The sequence below is a fragment of the Nycticebus coucang genome, chromosome 6, assembly GCF_027406575.1.
Source record: "Nycticebus coucang isolate mNycCou1 chromosome 6, mNycCou1.pri, whole genome shotgun sequence".
Lineage (NCBI taxonomy): Eukaryota > Metazoa > Chordata > Mammalia > Primates > Lorisidae > Nycticebus > Nycticebus coucang.
Window position 1 is genome coordinate 33,373,811 of NC_069785.1, and position 20,847 is coordinate 33,394,657.

The window sequence follows — 20,847 nt, forward strand, 5'->3', positions numbered from 1 at the left end:
CTACCGAGGTTAACAAAGTGAGACTCTTGTTTCAAAAAAAAAAAAAGAAAGAAAGAAAGAAAGAAAATGTGAACAATGGACTGGAATTCTAAATAGTACTCTGGGTGTGTAAAACCATATATATTATCAGTGGGGGAGAAAGTACAGGTCTGGGAGAAGCAGTAGAAGAAGCTGTAGACGATGCAGAGAACTTTCCCTTATCAAGCCCTTGGGGATTCCATTCTTTCCTAACACAGAAGCCAGGGGAGGGATTCCCAATGTCATTTTAAGTCCTCAAGGAGGAGACACCATGTTTGTGTTACTTAGAATATAATCATTTCCCACAAGTGCCATACAGCAGAAAGGTGGATGAGGGTCATGGCCTCCCATGGTTGGCCAAACTCCATCTTTTCCCTCATTCCCATTGTTAATGTCCCTGAACGTTTGCAGTAGCCTAGCTTAAGGTGGTCAACAGACATGCAGAAATATCCCCATCACTCCTTGTTGAATCAAAGGTCAACCTCCCCCTGCCTGGCCCCAGCTTTATCAGGTACAGAGTCTTGGAAATTTCCACTGAATTGCAAATATCCCCTGGGTCTTTTAGGAATTTTTTTTTTCTCTGTGTGTTCTTATTTTCTCACCATCTGGGCAACTTTTTCCCGGAAAGCACTACTGTTAGCTGAGCTCCTCATGTCTGGATCAGTCCTCATTTGGGGACAGCTCCATTGGAAACTAAAGTTGTGCATGAAGGATCCTACCCTTCAACAGAGGGATTGATGAGAAATCAATGACTTCTTCAGCCTTCTACTATGCACTCAGACTAATGCCAGGAATCAGGGAGGACGGATCTAAAAGAAGAAAACTGACACTTTGTATCCCCCCTCAAAAAAATTCATTAGCAAAAAAGTGAAGACCCAGTAATAATAGGTAAGTGTGCTAAGTCTTTTCAAAGGTGGGAGATGATCTTAAGATGATTTTTTTTTTTTTACACAGCAAGGCAACCTGTTCTCTAACAGCCAAGTAAATCTGAAATATAAGTACAGTAGATTCAGAAAGCTGTGGCCAAGAGTTTGAAGTGAAAGTCGGCCCTTTGGCTGTTGTTTATTACTATATTAGAGCAAAGTGACACCCACCACTGCCTTTACAGAGTTCTGTGGAATTATTTGCACAGAGTGGTCAGTAACCAATATCTAAGTCTTCCCAATTACTACATTAAAATAAACTTTTGAATTTGAGAGTCTTTCCTTTCTAAATGATTCCCAGCTCATAACTAAGAATTTTACGTATTATTAAAATAGAGCATGTTCTTTTTTTTTTTTTTTTTTTTTATTTTTGGCCGGGGCTGGGCTTGAACCCGCCACCTCCGGCATATGGGACCGGTGCCCTACCCGTTGAGCCACAGGCGCTGCCCTAGAGCATGTTCTTTTATTGAAGAGCAGAAGCCAAAGTGCTCCTTTTCCCAAAATCCACATATTCACCTCTTGTCCTTGGAGTGACATTTCTTGGGGCATTGTGAGATCATTGTCTTTCACTTTAGCCTGCTAAAGGCTAAAACAGAGATCACATTGCACAAGACATTTTTCCCTTTTTTTAAATTTCACATTATTATTAAGGTACATATGACTAGGTTACATTGTTTGCATTTGTTAGGTAACATCCAAGTTGTATCTGAGTCCTTCACCCAGGAAGGGTGCCATATACCCCTACATTGTACCTGTTAGGTGGGAACTTACTGAGCCCCTTTCCCTACCTCCCTACCCCTACTTGAATTTATTTGTGTTTTTCCTCTCATGTGGGCCAAGACATTCTTTCTGCAGGGAGGGAAGGGTGGGCCCTGACGGCTGACTTGCTCATGACCATATGAACAGGCAACATGACACAGCCTCCTTAGGATCAGAAAGCCTCCTGCTCACAAGGTAGAGCAATAGCACTTAAAGAAATAGGCCAGGGGAGAAAGCTCAAGAGAGAAAGGAGATTATCTGATTTCTCTTTGTTTTCTCAAGTGCTTTGCACATTGTGGACAATTTCAGGTATGCCTCCGTACTGTCCACCTCACAGTATAGGGTGTGGGGAGGACTCCAGGATGGAGCAGGACCTTGATCATAAAAAAGGAAAGAGGCTTTTTTCAGGGCAACCTCCATATTCATGGAGACATCACAGGCATTCAGGGGTAGGTAGATAGAATTCCTTCCATATTTAGGGTTGGGACTCATCTTTCTGTTACTTAAGATACAGTTTAGATTTAGTTCAATAGAGTGTTTTCACAGACAGCAGCAGAATGCCAGAAAGAGTCCCTTCTGAGGTGACCCATCCTGCCTCATTGCACTCCAGTCTCTATGCTCTATGACGTCTGTCAAAGGCATACTCATTTTGTAGCATTTATTTTGGGCATCACCTTTTTGCAGAATACTTCCTGTCTTTTTTTTTTTCCCCGAGACAGAGTCTCATCCTGTCACCCTCGGTAGAGTGCTCTGGTGTCACAGCTCACAGCAACCTCCAACTCCTGGGCTTAGGTGATTCTCTTGCCTCAGCCTCCCAAGTAGCTGGGACTATAGGTGCCTGCCACAATGCCCACCTATTTTTTTATTGCAGTTTGGCCGGGGCCGGGTGCGAACCCACCACCCTGAGTATAGGGGCCAGCACCCTCCCCACTGAGCCACAGGCGCCGCCCACTACCTGTCTCTTTAAGTCTCAGTTTGGTTCCCTTTCCCTGGCCACCTTTTTACCTTATTCTTATCTGCAGTGTTCCACCTGTCATACATCTTAATTTTTCTGTCAGTCTTATTAGGCAATGAGCTCTATGAGGGTAGTGACAATGTCTCCCTTATCCCTAAATAACCAAAAACAGCAGCATCTGGTACATAATAAATACAGAGCAAAAGATGGATGCCTTTGTTGACAATAAGGCAATTTCTAAAGAAGCTGGAGAGAGAGACTCTGAATGACTCCTTAGGGAGAAAGACCACAGATCTGCTTTATCCTAGACAAAAGGTACAAAAATTTTCCTGTTTACACCTGTGGGAGCCCCAGGTAAGAAATTGTAAGTAAAGAGCCTAATACTTGCTGGGAACAAAGCCTGTTAGGATGTACTAGAGAACAACAGGGCTGATGGAGAGCTTAGGATCTTTAAGATCATTCCTTACACTTTGCATGGCTAAGAGGAAACAGTATTTTCCTGCTACCTAAGACATTTTTAAAACAAGGTTCCCAATTATCATGGATTTGATTTTTCTAACTGGTGGTGGCCCTCAGAGGTAGAAGGGACTTGAATAAAAGAATATGAATTTAATTTTTTATTCTATTAATAATTACAACCAGATACCAATAATTCTGTCTCTAGCAAAGTATCTAATGGAGCCCAAGTTTGTCAAAGGGCCTGGATTGGTAATTCAATAGGATAAATATCATGAACTGAAAAAGCCTAAAGAACTCATCTTAGTCCCCAAAATACTGATTAGAATTTGACACTAAATAAGTAGGTGTGGATAACTGAGAGAATGAGTGAATCAATACAGTTTATACCTATTATCCCTTTTCCCCTGGCGTAATTTGCCTTAGAAACCACTTCACATGGTAATATAAGTTCCGTTAGACCCTTGGGTTGTTGGGAAAATTCTCCACTAAAAGGGAAATTTCATATATTGGGCATATTAATGTTCTAGATTCTTATGACACATTGTGCAGCTGGGCAGTCTAAGTACAAATAAGGACTAGATTCGCTGATAGTCTTCCAAGGGTGGTGGCAAGCCAAGACTAGACTTTGGTGTCCTAACTTAGAGCTAAGGGCTTTCTTCACTGCCACATTATTTGTTAGTTAAGTGGGAGAAACTCTTTTAAGTCCTTTGCACTATTCTTTCATTTGCTCCTTACTGCATGTGCAGTTGAGGAACACAGAGGGGCTAAGTAACCTTGCCGAGGCTATTCAGCCAGTAAGTGGTGATGCAGAAATTTAAAGCCAGGCAGACTGGTTCAAGTTCTGATCTTGGTTAACAGTAATCATATTCCTCACAAAATCATTTTTCTGGTATTTTTGCCCAACTCATCTGAGTGATGTTGTTATTACAATAATGAGCTGTCATAATTTTAAGATCTGAGGACAAAAGATGTGAAGATGGAGGCTCCTGGTATTTTCATACCTAAGTTTCAGCTGCCCTTTATAGAAAATCGTCTCAAGCTCTAAAAGCCATTCAATGATAATCTCAGGTGTTCCAATCTGGGATTGGAGAAAGTGGGGATACATGTGCCATGCCATGATAAAACAAGTGTCAGAATCGTTAAGAAGAGGACCTGCTCTCACCAGGACCATGTTCCTATTACTGCACAGGTGGGAAAGATAATGGCTTCTGATGGGAACCAGAGTATTGGTGCAACAGAGTTCATCCTGGCAGGGTTCCCAAATCTCAACAGCACAACAATGGAACTGTTTTCTGTGTTCCTCCTTATCTATCTACTGACTCTGACAGGCAACGTGTTGATTGTGGGGGTGGTAAGAGCTGATACTCGCCTGCAGATCCCCATGTACTTCTTTCTGGGTAACCTGTCCTGCCTAGAGATTCTGCTCACTTCCGTCATCATCCCTAAGATGCTAAGCAATTTTCTCTCAAGGCAACACACTATTTCCTTTGCTGCATGTATCACCCAGTTCTATTTCTACTTCTTTCTTGGGGCTTCTGAGTTCCTGCTGTTGGCTGTCATGTCCATGGATCGCTACCTGGCCATCTGTCAGCCCCTGCGCTACCCGTTGCTCATGAGTGGGCCTGTGTGCTTTCGCGTCGCCTTGGCCTGCTGGGTGGGGGGACTCCTCCCTGTGCTTGGTCCCACAGTGGCTGTGGCCTTGCTTCCTTTCTGCAGGCAGGGTGCTGTGGTGCAGCACTTCTTCTGTGACAGTGGCCCACTGCTCCGCCTGGCATGCACTAATACTAAGAAGCTGGAGGAGACTGACTTTGTCCTGGCCTCTCTTGTCATTGTATCCTCACTGATGATCACGGCGGTATCTTACGGCCAGATAGTCCGGGCTGTCCTGCGCATCCCCTCTGCTTCAGGCCGTCAGAAGGCCTTCTCTACCTGTACTTCCCACTTGATGGTGGTGACCCTCTTCTATGGAAGTGCCATGTTTCTCTATGTGCGGCCATCACAGAGTGGCTCAGTGGATACTAACTGGGCAGTGACGGTGATAACCACGTTCGTGACGCCACTGCTGAATCCATTCATCTATGCCTTGCGCAATAAGCAGGTCAAGGAAGCTTTGAAGGACATGTTTAGGAAAGTGGTAGGAGATTTTTTAGGGCATCTTTTCCTTGATAAGAGTCTTAATAGGAAAACAGTAAGGTGAAAGCAAAGAGACTCAGTAGCACGTCTTACATCCATACACTCTCCACTGTTTCTCTCCTTCCCATTATCATCATGGACATCATGGAAGAACTGAATTTTGGAACCATTAATGAACTCCCAGGTCATCAAATCTTCCCTTCTCTTTCAAGAAAAATCCTTGATTCTAATAATAATTCACATTATTATGGATACATCACAATCAACATCATTATCACTTCATAAGACCTTCCAATCTGTGAGATCTTAATTGTTGGGGCTATAGTCACCTGAGAAATCTTAGGATAGGTCTCAGAACACTTGTACATCCCATAGGTATCTAAACTTTATGAGTTTGGAATATATATGCATTTAATCCACAGCTTTAATCCAATTTTTATTATTTATTTATTTATTTGCAGTTTTTTGAACCCACCACCTCCAGCATATGGGGCCAGGGCCCTACTCCTTTGAGCCACAGGCACCACCCCAATTTTTATTTTGTATTTACTTTTTTTTGAGACAGAGTCTTAAGCTGTCACCCTGGGTAGCGTGCCATGGCATCACAGCTCACAGCAACTTCCAACTCTTGAGCTTAAGTAATTCTCTTGCCTCAGCCTCCCAAGTAGCTGGGACTACAGGTGCCTGCCACAACACCAGGCTATTTTTTGTTTGCGGTTGTCATTGTTGCTTACCAGGCCCGGGCCAGGTTCAAACCCACCACCCTAGATGTATGTGGCCAGCACCCTGCCAACTGAGCTATGGGTGCCGCCTAATCCAAATTTTAGATCTGTGTGTGCCCTCTCCTCAAAAGTTAAAACTGATTAAGTATCTCAGTAGAAACTTCCAATCGTTTATGCAAATCATGAATTTAAAAAAAATTTCCTGATAGCCATAAAAAGAAATAAAAATAAATAGATTACCTGGATATTTTTGTATATACTTTCTAGAAAAAAATTATATTTACTACTAGATGGATAAAAAGTAAAGCAAATTTAATAAAGAGACTTAATCACTTCTCTATGGCAGTCTTGGTTGCTTTTGGAAAAGCAAATTAATGAGGGATTTCATGAAGAGTAACATTTAATGTTTTTTCTAATTTGTAGTTTATTATACAGAGATGAGTTAAAGAAATTATTTGTTTTTGTGATTGGATTATAAAGTGGTTTATTAACTAATATTGGAGATCACATGAAAACTGATTTACCCTTTCTGGTGTATTCTTTTAGAGAATTTTTCACAGAGGCCATCACACATTAAACATAAATTAATGCTATGTTGAAGTGTGTTAATGTAGATAGGAACAATGTACAAAAAAAAAAAATCTGTTTTATTTTGCTGTGGCATCAGTTTAATAAGAAAGAAAAAAGTTGTATTGTGGGGAACTAGTTTGGATTCAATTGAATCCAATAAAAATTTATTGAATATCTTGTTCTTCACATATATAGAGGTATGAATATATGATCCCTGCCATCAAGGAACTGACAGAATTTTGTGTGAGGTTTGTATGTGTGTGTGTGCATGTATATGAGAGAGATAAGAGACTGTGGATCAAAATGTAATAACACTATTGTAAAATTTAAAAGTGATTATAACAAGATAACATTTTCCTAATAAAGCAAAAGAGAAATGGGGCGGCACCTGTGGCCCAATGGGTAGGGTGCCGGCCCCATATACTGAGGGTAGCAGGTTCAAACCTGGCCCCTGCCAAACTGCAACAAAAAAAATAGCCGGGCATTGTGGCAGGTGCCTGTAGTCCCACCTACTTGGGAGGCTGAGGCAAGAGAATCACCTAAGCCCAGGAGTTGGAGGTTGCTGTGAGCTGTGATGCCACAGCACTCTACCAAGGGTGATAAAGTGAGACTCTGTCTCTAAAAATAAATAAATTAATTAATGCGCCGGCCCCATATGCCGAGGGTGGCGGGTTTAAACCCAGCCCCGGCCAAACTGCAACAAAAAATAAAAATAGCCGGGCGTTGTGGCGGGCGCCTGTAGTCCCAGCTACTCGGGAGGCTGAGGCAAGATAATCGCTTAAGCCCAGGAGTTGGAGGTTGCTGTGAGCTGTGTGAGGCCACGGCACTCTACCGAGGGCCATAAAGTGAGACTCTGTCTCTACAAAAAAAAAATAAATAAATAAATAAATAAATTAATTAATTAATTAAATAAAATAAAGCAAAAGAGAAAATACTGGATAAATGAACCTGATTAAGAGTAGAAATATCAAAATAAAAGTTGTACACAGGAACAAAATTTTAAAATATGTAAATATTTTATAGTGTATTTAAGAGAATAAATTTCTATTCATTTTCAAGAAGATACATGTGACTATAAATTTATTTAGTGGGGTAATAAGCATACTCTGGATATGAGTCAAAAGATTAAAAAAATAAAGTTCCACTTTGCTAAGATTAAAATGAATCTGTTGATTATTTGATGTGAAATTAGCCATTCCTCTAATATACACACACATATATAAATAGGTTTAATAGTATGTTAAATAATCAAGTTAGTAAACAGAGTCAACAGGAAAGTCACATGTACTTTCTCAAATTTTCATAAAGGTACTGTGTTAAATGCCTTTATTCAAACTCTCATATTTTATATAAACATTGTTCTCAGCTAATAACATCCATAGCAGAAGGTGTACAATATTTCTCAGGAGGGTCTTACCTCATACCCAGATAGCAAAGGACTGTTTTAGATAAAACCTTCGTGAATACACGCTCACAATCCAAAACGAAAACACACACAAGGAACTTTATCAAAATCCAAAACTTTTGTGCTTCTAAGGATAAGTAAGATCAAAAAGGTAAAAAAAAATCCCACAGAATGGCAGGGAATGTTTATAAATCATATCTGATAAGAGACCTGTATCTAGAATATATTCTATCCGATAACATAAAGAAAATAACCTAATATAAAAGTGTACAAAGGATCTGAATAGACATTTCTCCAAAGAAGATTTATAAGTATATGAAAAGATGCTCGCCATCATTAGTCATCAAAGAAACGTAAATCAAAGCATGATGAGAGACCACCTCTCACCCACTAGAATGACTATCATCAAAAAGACAAATGTTGATGAAGAAGTGTAGAACTCTCATACATTGCTGGTGAGAATGTAAAGTGGTGCAGCCACCTTACGAAATGGTCTCGCAGTTCTTCAAAAGTTTAAACATAGAGTCACCATGTGATCCATACATTTTGTTTCTAGGTACATACCTGTGAGAAATTGAAACTTTCGTATCCACACAAAAGCTTGTGTATGGTGTTCACAGCAGCACTATTGATAATGCCAAAAGTGAAAACCACCCAAAACAAAGAAAATGTGATATATTACAACATGGAAGAGGCTTAAAAATATGCTAAATGAAAGAAGCCAGTCACAAAAGATAATATATTGTGTGATTCCATTTATCTAAAATATCCAAAATAGGGAAATCTATACACAAAGAAAATAGATTCGTGGGGTAGAGTTGGGAGAAAATAGAGTGACTTTTATTGGGTACAGACATTCTTTTTAGGGTGATTAAAATGTTCCACAGTTGATGTGGTGATGATTGTACAACTCTATGAATCTACTAAATATCATGTAAATGTGCATTTTTTAGTGAGTGAGTTATATCAATAAGGTTATTTCTCAAAACACACACAAACAAGGACTCAGGATTTTCAGAACAAGAGTCAGCAGATAAACAATAAAATTGATTTAAACCTTTAAGAACTTCAGATAATATAACCATTAAATTCACAGAATATAAATTAAGAATTATTAAAGAAATAAAAGAAAAATCAATAGCATAGGAAATGAAAACAATACAATAAAAATAAGTAGGCAGCAGGCTTGGCACCCGTGGCACAGTGGTTACAGCGCCAGCCACATGCACTGAGGCTGGTGGGCTCCAGCCTGGTCAGGGCCTGCCAAACAACAATGACAACTGCAACAAGAAAATAGTCGTGGGTTGTGGCAGGTGCCTGTATTCCCAGATACTTGGGAAGCTGAAGCAAAAGAATCACTCAAGCTCAAGATTTTGAAGTTGCTGTGAGCTGTGATGCCACAGCACTCTTATCAAGGGTGACATAGTGAGACTCAAAATAAATAAATAAATAAATAAATGTAGGCAGTTTTCAAAAAGAAAACAATGGAAAGTCTAGAATGAAAAATATCATTGAAATTAAAGACTCTGAATACCTTACACAGAAAATTAGAGAAGCAGAGAAATATTTAGTAAATATAAATAGATCTTAAGAAATTACACAAAATTTCATGTGTAGAACACAAATGTCCTAATGCTATAATTGGGTAAATGAGATGAAAGCTATGCTGATTAGTATGATGTAAGCACTCCAATTTGTACAAATAATCAACACACTGAAATGGGCATAAAAGTATTTATGATCTATGTACAAAAGACTTAATAAAAATAAAAATAAATAAATAAATAAAATTAAAAAAGAAATTATACAAAATGGCCAGGCGTTGTGGTTTATGCCTGTAATCCTAGCCATCTGGGAGACCGAGGCAGGAGCTTCCCTTAAGCCCAGAAGTTTAATATTACAGTGAGCTATGATCATGCCACTTCATTCTAGACTAGATTGCAGTGAGACCCTATTTGTAAAATAAAAATAAAGATAATTTTTTTAATTTTACAAAATATACACAGAAAGAAAAAAAAAAGACATGGGAAACATGTAAAAGAAGCTAAGAGATTCTCCAGTACACGTTACAAAAGGACAGAATAAAGAGATCAGATCGTGACTTTGTACTGTGTCAATTTACGTAAACTGTACTTCAATTTCCTAGAATTTTCTTTTCTGTGTGGATTTAGATTTCCTAAGTCTAAATGGATCTGTATGGAGAAATTTTTAGTGAGATTTGGGGGTGAAAATACAGCAGTAGCCGCTGTGCTATGAAGATTGGCCCGAGGTGGGTATCAGGCTCTGCGTCCGCGCGCAGTTACTGCGGCTGGTCTGCGCATGCGCTTTTTGGCTCAAAGCTTGCGGTTGGCCCACAACTCCTCCTCCCTCTCCTGGGCTAAGTGCACAGGTAGTTCTACGATGAAGAGTGCCAGCTTCTCCCTCTGGTCATCCACATTAACAATGAGACAACGAGAAACAGATGTGGATTCCAGTTTGCGAATTTTATGGTTTCAGTTTGCATTTGCTCTCCTCAATTCATGTCCAGCTGTCCTTTCCAACTGCTCACCCTGCTGAGCTACAGAGATCTGGTGACCAACACCAGTTACATTCAGGCAGAGACAAGAACCTTACATAGACTTCCTCACTACATGTCACAATTGAGAAAGGCCTAATTCCTATAATAAATCCCTATTCATCATCACCATAGTGGTTCAGCTGCTCTAATTTATCCTCAACTTACATGCTTCCTCTTGCAATAATACACTGCATGATTTTCCCTGTTTGTCCATTACAATGCAAACTCTTTGAAGAGGGGGCCACACTTGAATTTGCATCCCTGTCAGCAGGAAGAATGTATGGTAACATGGAATACTGAAAATATCTCAGCGTATGGTGGCTTTTTGAAGGGACAAATGACATAAGGCATGGAAAAAAAGAACACCAAATAGTGATGCTCACTGGTGATTTGCTGGGAGCACTTTCTCATTGTTCAAGGGGGTCACGTTGATAATAATGTCTGTAGAGTACTAAAGACCCATATTGGCACAAAATGCTATAGTTATTGCTTAGGCGTGAGGAAGACATAGTGTCTAGGTGAGTTTGCACAGGCCCTGGCTTTAGTAGCTGAGTTCCTGAGTGATGCCTGGGGCAGATCCCCATTCCAGGAAAACCAGGACTTTGTGAAACCTGTGTATAGATGTCTCTCTTAGGTCTTCCTTTTTTGAAATCTGACAATACAGAAAAGTCTGAGGACACTGGCATAAGATTTTCTAGGACCTGAACCTTCTTTGAGACTCCTAACACTCCCTAGTCAATGAGGATGAACTGGTGATCCTCAGCCCCAAGGATCAACAAAATTACTTATCAGCAGTAACACTGATTCCAAGATCAGATTTATAGGCACAGAAAGTGGTGCTGCTCCACTCAGGTCAAAACCAGAAGACCCCAACTCCAGCCACTACAGGCAAGCAATGCCTGCTGAATCTTCAGCCAAATGTCTCTTTTCTGGTTCCCAATGCCATGATTTTCTTAAATGTCAAAAGATCTTGAATTTTGAAACTCCAACCTCTCTCCCAACTAAGATTATCTTATCCCTATATATGCTTTCTGAAACTAACTTTCCTTCTTTCAACTCCCTCCTCAGGTCAAGAGTGCTTTCCCTTTCATTTACCCCTCTGTGTATTTCTTCAAGTGCTGCTGAGTTCTCTCTGTCTTGATTGTAGATACTGCCGGTATTTCTGCCTCTTCCTAGGAGGAATAATGGTGCCACTTTCATCTTTACTAGTCATACAAATCTTTAGAATTTAGAACATCATCCCTATGCCAAAGAGCACACTCTTGGTAATCCAAACTACTTTTGCCCAGATTTCAGGGTAGAAAAAGAAATAACTCACTAACTAATAATGGAGCTACCCTAAAACCAGTGAGACAGACATGTGTCCTTTCTAGATCCTCCCCTTCACCACCAAGCTCCTAGAAAGAATTCTTTGTCTACAAATCCACATCTTTCCCTCATTCTTCAGTCTACCCAGCTCTGTCATCTTCACCTAAACCTTCTCCTTCAAATGCTGGCAAAGACTGCCAATACCCCTGAATCTCTAAATTCAGTCATCAGAATAAGTGGTTGTCATGAGAATTCCTTCTCCAGTTCCTTCACTCACTACAATTCTGTTCTTAACTTTTTAAATACTGGGGATTCCAGGGCTCTGTCCTCAAATTCTCTTTCTGTGAGTGCTCTTCTTAGTGGGCTTTTGCCCAAACCAATGTAAACTACCACCCCATGTTTTTGATTTCTAAAATTTCTTGTTATTTAAAAAAAATCCAATAGATTTAGGGGCTACAGTAGGTTTTGTTGTTGTTGTTCTTGTTATATGGATGATCTATCCAGTGGTGAAGTCAGGAATTTTTGTGTACTCTTCACTTGAAGAGTGTACATTGTACTTGATAGGTCATTTTTGATCCCTCATCTCTCCAACTTCCTCCCTTTCTGACTCTCCAAAGTTTATTATACCACATTGAATAACCATAAAATTTCTTTCTTTAGTTTGGATCTTTAGCCTGAACCCAAGAACTTTATATCCAACTCCACAGGTAAGTCATTCAGCAAACACAAAATCCTGGGTCAGAAGTATCACTTCCTCTCCAGCTAACCAACCTGGAAGTCAGGGCATCTTGGCAGGTTCTACCCTCTCTTTTCCCTCCCTCCAATCACTAACCACAATCTCTTTCTTCTCCTTTGCCCACATAACTTTTCGAGAGGAACCTTGAAAATGACAAATATGATCATCATACAAAAATATTGTCAAAGTTTCCTGTGTACAAGCAGTTTAGAAAGGCAAGCAAATTTGAAGGGCCTGTCATCCCAGCAGCTGATAGTGTGAGCAACTCCTACAGACCAGAATGGAACTACTCAAGGATTATGTGTTGCCAGAACGGAACTACGCTCAAGGATTATAGGTAGAGGCCAAACAGCACACCCTGTTGGTTTCTCCGGAGAGCAATCAAAGAATATTGAAGGGTCTGGATGGATTCTTGCCAGAAATGGCAAAAAACAACTATCAATATGTTATATTGTGTTTTGGAAAATAATACCTGGACACAGTTAAATTGCTCTCCCTTTGAACGAAATGGACGTCCATGCCCTTCAAGCTCTAGGTTTCCCAGGGCAGCGACCTGCATTCGAACGATTGCAACAGCGCTTGCAATTGTGGGGTGGGCAGTGTCAGAACCAAGAGCGCAACCTCCCGCTGTGGACCAGGCGCCAGGGCTAGCTAGCCTCATCCTGAGGCTGGGTCACCAAGGCCAGGGCCTCAGGAAGAGGGCTCTGTCTTGGTATCGTGGCCCCAGCACCAATTGTTCCATGCGAGATGAGATGCCGTACTGGGAAGTGTGCCTTTTTGTTTCACCCGAAGTGCCCAGGGAAGAAATGCCAGAGCGTGCCATTCCGAACGAAACTGCCTCCTGGAGCGATACTGGGAGCTCCGATATGCAGCGAAGCCCTTGGCCCCTAGTAAGCATCCTCGTTGCTTTTGAATCTTTAGGCAAAAGGGATAAATTTGGTCAGCAACCTCATCCCGAAGTGGCCAGTTTGCTCAACAATCTTATCCTGAAAGGGGGCGAGGTTAGTCCTGGCGTGATTGCGTTATTAGGCGACTGTTGGCTGTAAGGGGGACGAAAAAAATGGCAAGCTAGGGCTCGTCCGGGATTTGAACCCGGGACCTCTCGCACCCAAAGCGAGAATCATACCACTAGACCAACGAGCCTGAATTGGGTGGCCTTTTTCCTCTAAGAATATTCATTTATCCTTTTAGATGTAGCACAGGTATTCATTTCTGATTCCTTTTCCCAGCGATTTTCTTTGGACCCCAAAACAGTCAAGATGCAGGTTCAAAAGGACCTGAGCAGCACCATTCTTAGGGTGGAAATATTCATCTCAGGATTCAGACTAAGTTGTAAGTGGGTTTGTGGACCAAGAGGGCTTGAATACTTACAGGGTTAGAACCAGAATAATTGGTTCTGGCGTTAAAGGGCCCAGGAAAAACAAGAATGACAAGTAGACAGAGGGAGGAACTCCAACCAATGTTCCCAAATAAGCTAAATTCTAATAGCCACTACTTTAAATCCCTTGGCTACAGTGCCTCACACTTCACATATGTGCTTTTGCCGTTTACTTTCAGCTTAATTGGCTTAATTGTGTATTGCAAGTCTATATTTAAGGCATCATTCAAAAGCGTGCAGGAGGTGCATGGGGGGAAGTTGCTGGCTTCCAGTACTGCCTTCTATAGAATTCTCTATCACTCAAAAAGTGGTAGGTGGGCTGGAAAGGGAGAGGGTTGTCCTTGCCCTACAGTCCTTCTGCTTAGGGAACAAAGTTCTTGGGCTCTAGCTTTAACTTCCCTATGTCGGAGCAGTCACACAGCCTACCCTGCAGGGAGCACATTGCTGGCCCATGGAGGAGCCCACTGACTGTGAAGCCCGATAAGTGAACTTCCTGGACTAGGCGCCATACTCCCGGGCAGGCTGAGACCAAAGGAGGGAAAGGGAGAAGAGAACTTCTCTCTCTTCACCCTCCTACACGATGACATTTTCTATTTGTTCTAGGCTTCAGGTTGGCGGCTGGAGAAGGCTGGAGGCCAAGAAAGAAGTAGCTGTCGCCCTGACTCAGAGTTGTTAGGAAGGGGAGCGTTAAAGGACCAAGGAAAGGGCTGGTCCCCTCGTAGCAGCTTCTGCTTCAGGTAACCTGAAGGAATCTGTGACAGAGCGGACTCCACTGAAAGGCGGGGAGGGTAAGAACTAGATGCTGGAACGCCCCCGTGGTCTGGGCCCCAGACTCTGAACATCTGGGTGGTACAACCTATGTTTAGAGAAAGCCTCTTCCATTTCATAAACAACCCTGATCTTAGTCTAAGCCAGAGCAATTACTTTTAAATGAGTTCAGGTAGGTTGGAGAGAAGCACTGATGCCATGTCTTGCATACTTCTCTAACCTAAGGAATGCACATTGACCCTGGTTTACTGCGCTCCCTGACTTGTCAGGCCTGAGGCTGAGGATCGTGTACTGTGGACACTAGTCTTCCAGTGATTTGCCCTTCAATTTGGACTTAGTCAAGAAAATGCTTCTTTTTTACATGTAAAGATGAATGCTTCCTTCCAAATTCCCTTTAAGTATATATAAACTTTATGTAGACATAAATGTAACTTACCTGGGATTTTATGAATTTAACACATTCAGTGTTAAAAACCAAGTCGTGTGGTGGCTCCATAGCTCAGGGGTTAGAGCACTGGTCTTGTAAACCAGGGGTCGTGAGTTCAAATCTCGCTGGGGCCTCATAGCAAGTTTCTTTCCAGGTTTCAAAGAGAATTTGCAGTTATTTTGGGTGATTGAAACACACTTGTTTTGAATAAAGGAAGCACTTAATGATCTTTCTGGGAAAGTCATCCTAGAAATTTAGGAGGAAATAACGCAGGGTCAGAGCTCTTGGGATCGATATCGGAAAAAAACAGGTGTTTGTACCCTTCAGTAACTGGGGGAAGAAGCTAGACTGGTTACATGTCTGGGATAAAAGTTCCGGAGTTGGCCCATACCTCTGTGTTTGTGGGAGAGATTATTAGCCTTAGGCAGTTGGCAACCGTTGCCCCTGGAGTCCTGCGCACTCCCCGAACTGTTGCCCCTGGAGTCCTGCACACTCCCCGCTTGCAGCTTGCGCTGGCGTCCTGCTCCTGCCTTCCTGGAGTGAGAACTGGTTCGCAGATTACTCTGGGACAACCTGGTTTTACAGTTTCTCTTCTGAAGCTACGCAGATACACTTCAATCCAGGTGGCTTCTGCTCCCCTACTAGCCTTACTTCTCGGACTCAAATCTCGTCCTAGCTACTATTTAGTCTGCTCCTGGCATTCGCTCCAAACTCGGCCTTCTGGAGACCTTTTGACCTCTAAGTCCAAGGCTCGAATACAAAACAAGTCAGGTCACTCACCAGCTTCTACTGAATGCACAAAATCCTACACTAATAGCCACGCAGCGCCTCTGTCGACAGCTCAGCTGGTAAAATGCCAGACCAAAGAGGTCTTAGCGGCTGGTATTCTTAGGTCGCTGGTTTGATTCCCAGTTGAAGGGAGTGCGTGGTGTTCTTTTCTTCAAGCCTCTGCTCAGTACCCAAAGGGGTTTACATCCTCTTAACCCCATGACTAAGAAGCATTTACTTTCTTTCTATTCTCAAGCAGAGAAGCACTTACTTTAATTCTATTCTTAAGTAACAAAAGAACTACATTTTGCTAGCCATGAACCTTAATTTTCGTGTCTTTTTTGTGATCCTGCAGCAGATGTGATTCTGTTTTCTCAGGAGATGTGAATTAATGACTTCCTTTTTAGATTTGGATGTGTTATCTCTTAATCTGTAAGACTAGCTAGCATTGACTAAATAATTGGTAATATCCCTCAACCTCACCCTATCCTGAAATTTTTTCATTACCCTGGATAATTCATAGTAGGCAATTCAGGATTTAAGGAGAAATACTACAGAAAAAGAACTGCTCTTCAAATAGATGTAAACAAACAATGCAGAGAGAATAAGCAATGCAGAAGGTCACATATGCAAATGGAAAATGTCCCTTCCTTAAAAAAGAAATAGTAATTAAAGGAAGGGGATATTATTTAGTCATCAAATTGGACAAGAATATAGTGACAAGGTCATTCTTGCAGAATGTCACTGCTTTCTGGAGGACAATTGGGCATTATAAATCAAGAACCTTAAAAACACATTGTATTTGATTAAGTATTTTATTTCTATTTTTAGTAATTTATCATCCAAAATGACCAAAAGGAAATATGCCAACATAATTTATCTGTGGGTGATTGATATTCTTTATACTTTTATATATTTTTCAAAATGTGCCACTTCTTTACATTATATTTTAAAAGCATGTTTTTATTTTATAAAAATGAAATTTGCTTTTTTTTTTTTTTCTACCCTGTGCCCTGGGTAGAGTGCTATGGTGTCATAATTCACAGCAACCTCAAACTCCTGGGCTCAAGCCATCCTCTTGCCGTAGCCTCCAGTGTAGCGGAGACTATAGGAACCCACCACAATGATCAGTCTCACTCTTGCTCAGACTGGTCTCAAACTCCTGAGCTCAAGCAATCACCCGCCTCAGCCTCCCAGAGTGCTACAATTACAGGTTTGAGTTACAGCACAGTGCCAAAAATGAAGTGTAAAAGACAGCTTGATAGTTTCTTACAAAAGCTAACTATGTTTCTCATACAATCCAGCAATCATACTCATAGGTGCTTACCCAAATCAGCTAAAAAACTATGTCCACATGATAACCTGCATAATTAATGTTTATAGCTACAAAGATACAAAAGAGTCTTTCATGGAGGTAAAGTTAAATGCATGTTACTAAGTGAAAGAAGTGAAGTCAAGTGAAAATGCTTCATAGTATATAATTCCAACTATATGACATTCTGGAAAAGATACAACTATGGAGTAGTTTCCAGGAGTTAGGGGTGAGGGAGGGGTGGATATGTACTGCACGAAATAATTTTAGGGCAGCGAAATTATTCTGTATGATGCCATATGGTGAATCCATGTCATGGTATATTTTTCCAAACCAGTAGAATACACAATATGAAGGTAGAATCCTCTAGTAAGCTACAGACTTTGGTTAATAATGATGTATCAATGTTGGTTGTAACAAATTTAACACACTGATGCAGGCTGTCAAGGTGAGGGCAGCTGTGTGTGTGGGGGGGGGATATATGAACTCTCTGTACTTTCCACACAATTTTACTGTAAACATACAACTCTTAAACATAAAATGTATTTTTTTTAAAAAAACCTGATGACTTAATTCACAATTTAGTTGAAAGAACAAAATAGATAACGCTATGTTGATACATTGATACTACTCATAAACATTTACAAAACTATATAGATACAAGAGCACATTCAGGACAGGGAAGTGATCAGAATGGTGAGGAGGCACCAACCTGAAGAGAGCTTCCTGAAATTGAATTTTGAGCTAGACTTTGAGAGAAGTATTGATGAATGCTTTCTCAAGTGAGGGAAATTTAGGGTATGTATATGCAGTGGGAAAGGTGGCAGAAAAGAGTGCCAGGGAGGAAAGGGTAGAGGGCTAGGCAGAGGTGGCAAAGTGGAGCTAGAGTGTCAAGAGACGTCAAGAGGAACAAGAGGGGACAGAAGGAATGATTGATGGGGGCTCAGGATCATTTTGGTGGTAGCAGAGGTTATATGGGAAGAAACAAGGGAGGGGTGGTCAGTGGCAAGAGTGAGTGGATATAGGAAGAAGCAAGCATCCTTCCATTAACAAGATAGAATTGACTGGAACTAAAGGACAATCCAAACAAGAACACTACAAGTCGGTACTCTTGAGAATCTGGGAAATGCTAATGTCATTCCTGAGTATGGAGAGTGCTGGAAAAGAACCTGATAGGGGAGGGGTGAGTAAGGGAGAGAAGGGAGAAGGAGATGATGAAAAGAGCCATTCTCTAGGCAGCCAAAAACATCATACTAGAGAAATAAGGTTTCCAGGAGTTAATAGAGGGAGATGAACAAAAACACAAAATTAAATCAGTCTCAGTATAATGCACAGAATTCGATTTCAAGAAGGAAAAACGAGCAACTGGAAGATAAAAAAATTGCCCTATGAAAAAGGAAAGAATAGTGACATGGAAATTATTATTAAACAGGGAATTTTACATAAATGTCAGGACTGTCCACTTTGTCCTCAGAGATAGAGGCTTCCCTCCCCCCCCCCCCCCCCCCCCGCCACAAGGCACAGGAGGCAAACTAAGCTTTGTCTCTCGGGGCATCTTCTGTGAAGACCTTGGGGACCTAAGATATTTCTTGGTGAGAGGTGGGTGAAAAGGAAGAGAATTGGTCTGAAGAGGAGTCACCAAAGTGAGATAGGAGGACACAGAAGAAGAATTTGAATGAAGAGAAGGGAAGATGTAAAAAGGAGAACAGAATCAAAAAGTGACACGAAAAAATTTAAGACCTTGATTCTTACACAGAGTCCTAGTTCTCTGCTCTGTTATTTGTGTTGTTCTTTTCTTTTCAAACACTGCAGGGAAGTTGCCCAGACAAATCCATAAGAATGACTGTTGGGCTGTAATGGTGGAAAAATGCAGTAGGACCATTCTGAGATGACGTCACTAAATAGGAACTGAGGTTACTCTTCCCTCCCACTCCCTCACTGAGTTAGGTTCTTGCAATATTGTAGTTGGGTGGCTCAGAGACCTGAAAAGTCAACAAATAAGTAATTTCACTGAGAAGGGGCAAGAAGGTGGCTAAGCCTATAACATTCACAGCACATCCCCAGGGCCAGAGGTACAGAGTCAAGCAACAATCAGCTTTAAAGTCCTTTGACATCACAAACCCACCTGCAAAGTCAAAATCAATATGACTGTTTATTTGTCCTCTCTGGCTCCCCATGAAGTATTAATGTCTGAGCAAGAGCTTGAACCCTGCTCTTTTGGCTTTCTACATTCATTCACTACATTCTATAACAAAAGTAATGTGATTAGAACCAAAATAGATTCTTCGCAGAGTATTTTGCTAGCACACAGCTGCAGCTCCTAAACAGAGCAGGTGGCAGGCTGATGGGGGTGCAGTGTCATGGGAGATGGGTATGTGCTATGGGGCCACATCTGAATTTTACAGAACAAATTGATTTGTTTTATGAAGTTTGGATTCCGCCGAAGGGCTGCACTTGGGGATCTGGAGGGCCACCTGTGGTCTTCTTCACCAATCAGGGGTCCTCAAACTACAGCCCACGGGCCACATGCGGCGGTGTGATTGTATTTGTTCCCATTTTGATTTTTTTACCTCAAAATAAGATAGTGCAGTGTGCATAGGAATTTGTTCATAGTTTTTTTTAAAAAACTATAGTCCAGCCCTCCAACGGTCTGAGGGACAGTGAACTGGCCCCCTGTTTAAAAAGTTTGAAGATGCCTGGGTGCCTAAACCAGATACTGAAAATGATTCAATGTGAGCATAGAAAGTATTCCTGATTGTAGTAACACAAAAGCTTGCACACGAGAAAAGCTAGGCACAATAGGAAGTCTGAGTAGCAGTTCAGAGATGAGGCTACCCTGCAGAACCCGAATATTTTAAGCAGGAAACTGAGGTCATTCGAGTTACAAAGTTCACACAGATACTTGATGGTAGGTAATCAGAAAGAATCAGGGGGAAAGAAGATTCAGATGTTGGGTGATCAGAAGGAATCATGGGGAAAGGGAATTCAAATTTCTTTCTAATCAGGATCTTTAGGTATTTGAATGACATCCTGGCTGGACTAAAACATACTACTGGCAGTGATGGGATTCGAACCCACGCCTCCAAAGAGACTGGAGCCTAAATCCAGCGCCTTAGACCGCTCGGCCACACTACCACACATAACAATAGAATTTACAATTAATTCATTTCTAAGCATTTCGCCGCAGAATACCAGTGCAAAATTCTAAATTTTCTTTGCACGAAGCTGAGCTCCCTGGGAGTATTTCCATTCTTCCCTAGGGATTTAGCAAATCCGGGGGAAAGGCGGAATCCACGCGCTCTGAGAAGTGGGCTAGAAGGTTATTAACGATTTTTGGCGTAAATGTGCTTGGAAGACGTTTATCTTTTCTTTAACCTAGACAAGACACAGAAAAAAAAAAAATAATTCCCATCAGCGACTCGCAAGTTATTAGAGGAGACTGAGGAATAAAGAACTCTCTGCCGCTGGGTGTTTGCTCTGTGGATTCGAATGTCGCGTAGAGCGCTGGGGCTGAAGTTCAGGTCCGAGGTACTAGGCGCGTTTTCAGCCGCAGATCTGGTAAACCCGTCACCAAGTTCCAAGCAAACTTCCTGCTCCCTTCCTCCCGCAGCTCTGAGAAAGAAGGTGGCACGGGACGCTGTGCACACTC

At 41.4% G+C, this 20,847-nt stretch overlaps 1 protein-coding gene and 3 non-coding genes across 4 annotated transcripts; 2 read left to right on the forward strand and 2 right to left on the reverse strand.

The window, feature by feature from the left end:
• The first annotated feature begins 4,315 nt into the window (after window positions 1-4,315).
• On the forward strand, window positions 4,316-5,311 carry LOC128587221 (olfactory receptor 6S1). The gene has a single exon (XM_053593151.1). The coding sequence runs from the start codon at window positions 4,316-4,318 to the stop codon at window positions 5,309-5,311; it is 996 nt and encodes a 331-aa protein (XP_053449126.1).
• Window positions 5,312-13,616: 8,305 nt separating this feature from the next.
• TRNAP-UGG (transfer RNA proline (anticodon UGG)) lies at window positions 13,617-13,688 on the reverse strand. The gene has a single exon. It is a non-coding gene; the product is annotated as a tRNA-Pro (tRNA).
• Window positions 13,689-15,179: 1,491 nt separating this feature from the next.
• Window positions 15,180-15,252, forward strand: TRNAT-UGU (transfer RNA threonine (anticodon UGU)). The gene has a single exon. It is a non-coding gene; the product is annotated as a tRNA-Thr (tRNA).
• A 4,999-nt stretch (window positions 15,253-20,251) lies between these two features.
• Window positions 20,252-20,333, reverse strand: TRNAL-UAG (transfer RNA leucine (anticodon UAG)). The gene has a single exon. It is a non-coding gene; the product is annotated as a tRNA-Leu (tRNA).
• Between the last annotated feature and the right edge of the window lie 514 nt (window positions 20,334-20,847).

Coding starts and splice junctions, on each gene's coding strand:
- LOC128587221 (XM_053593151.1), top strand. CDS start 4,316: ATGGCTTCTGATGGGAACCAGAGTATTGGTGCAACAGAGTTCATCCTG.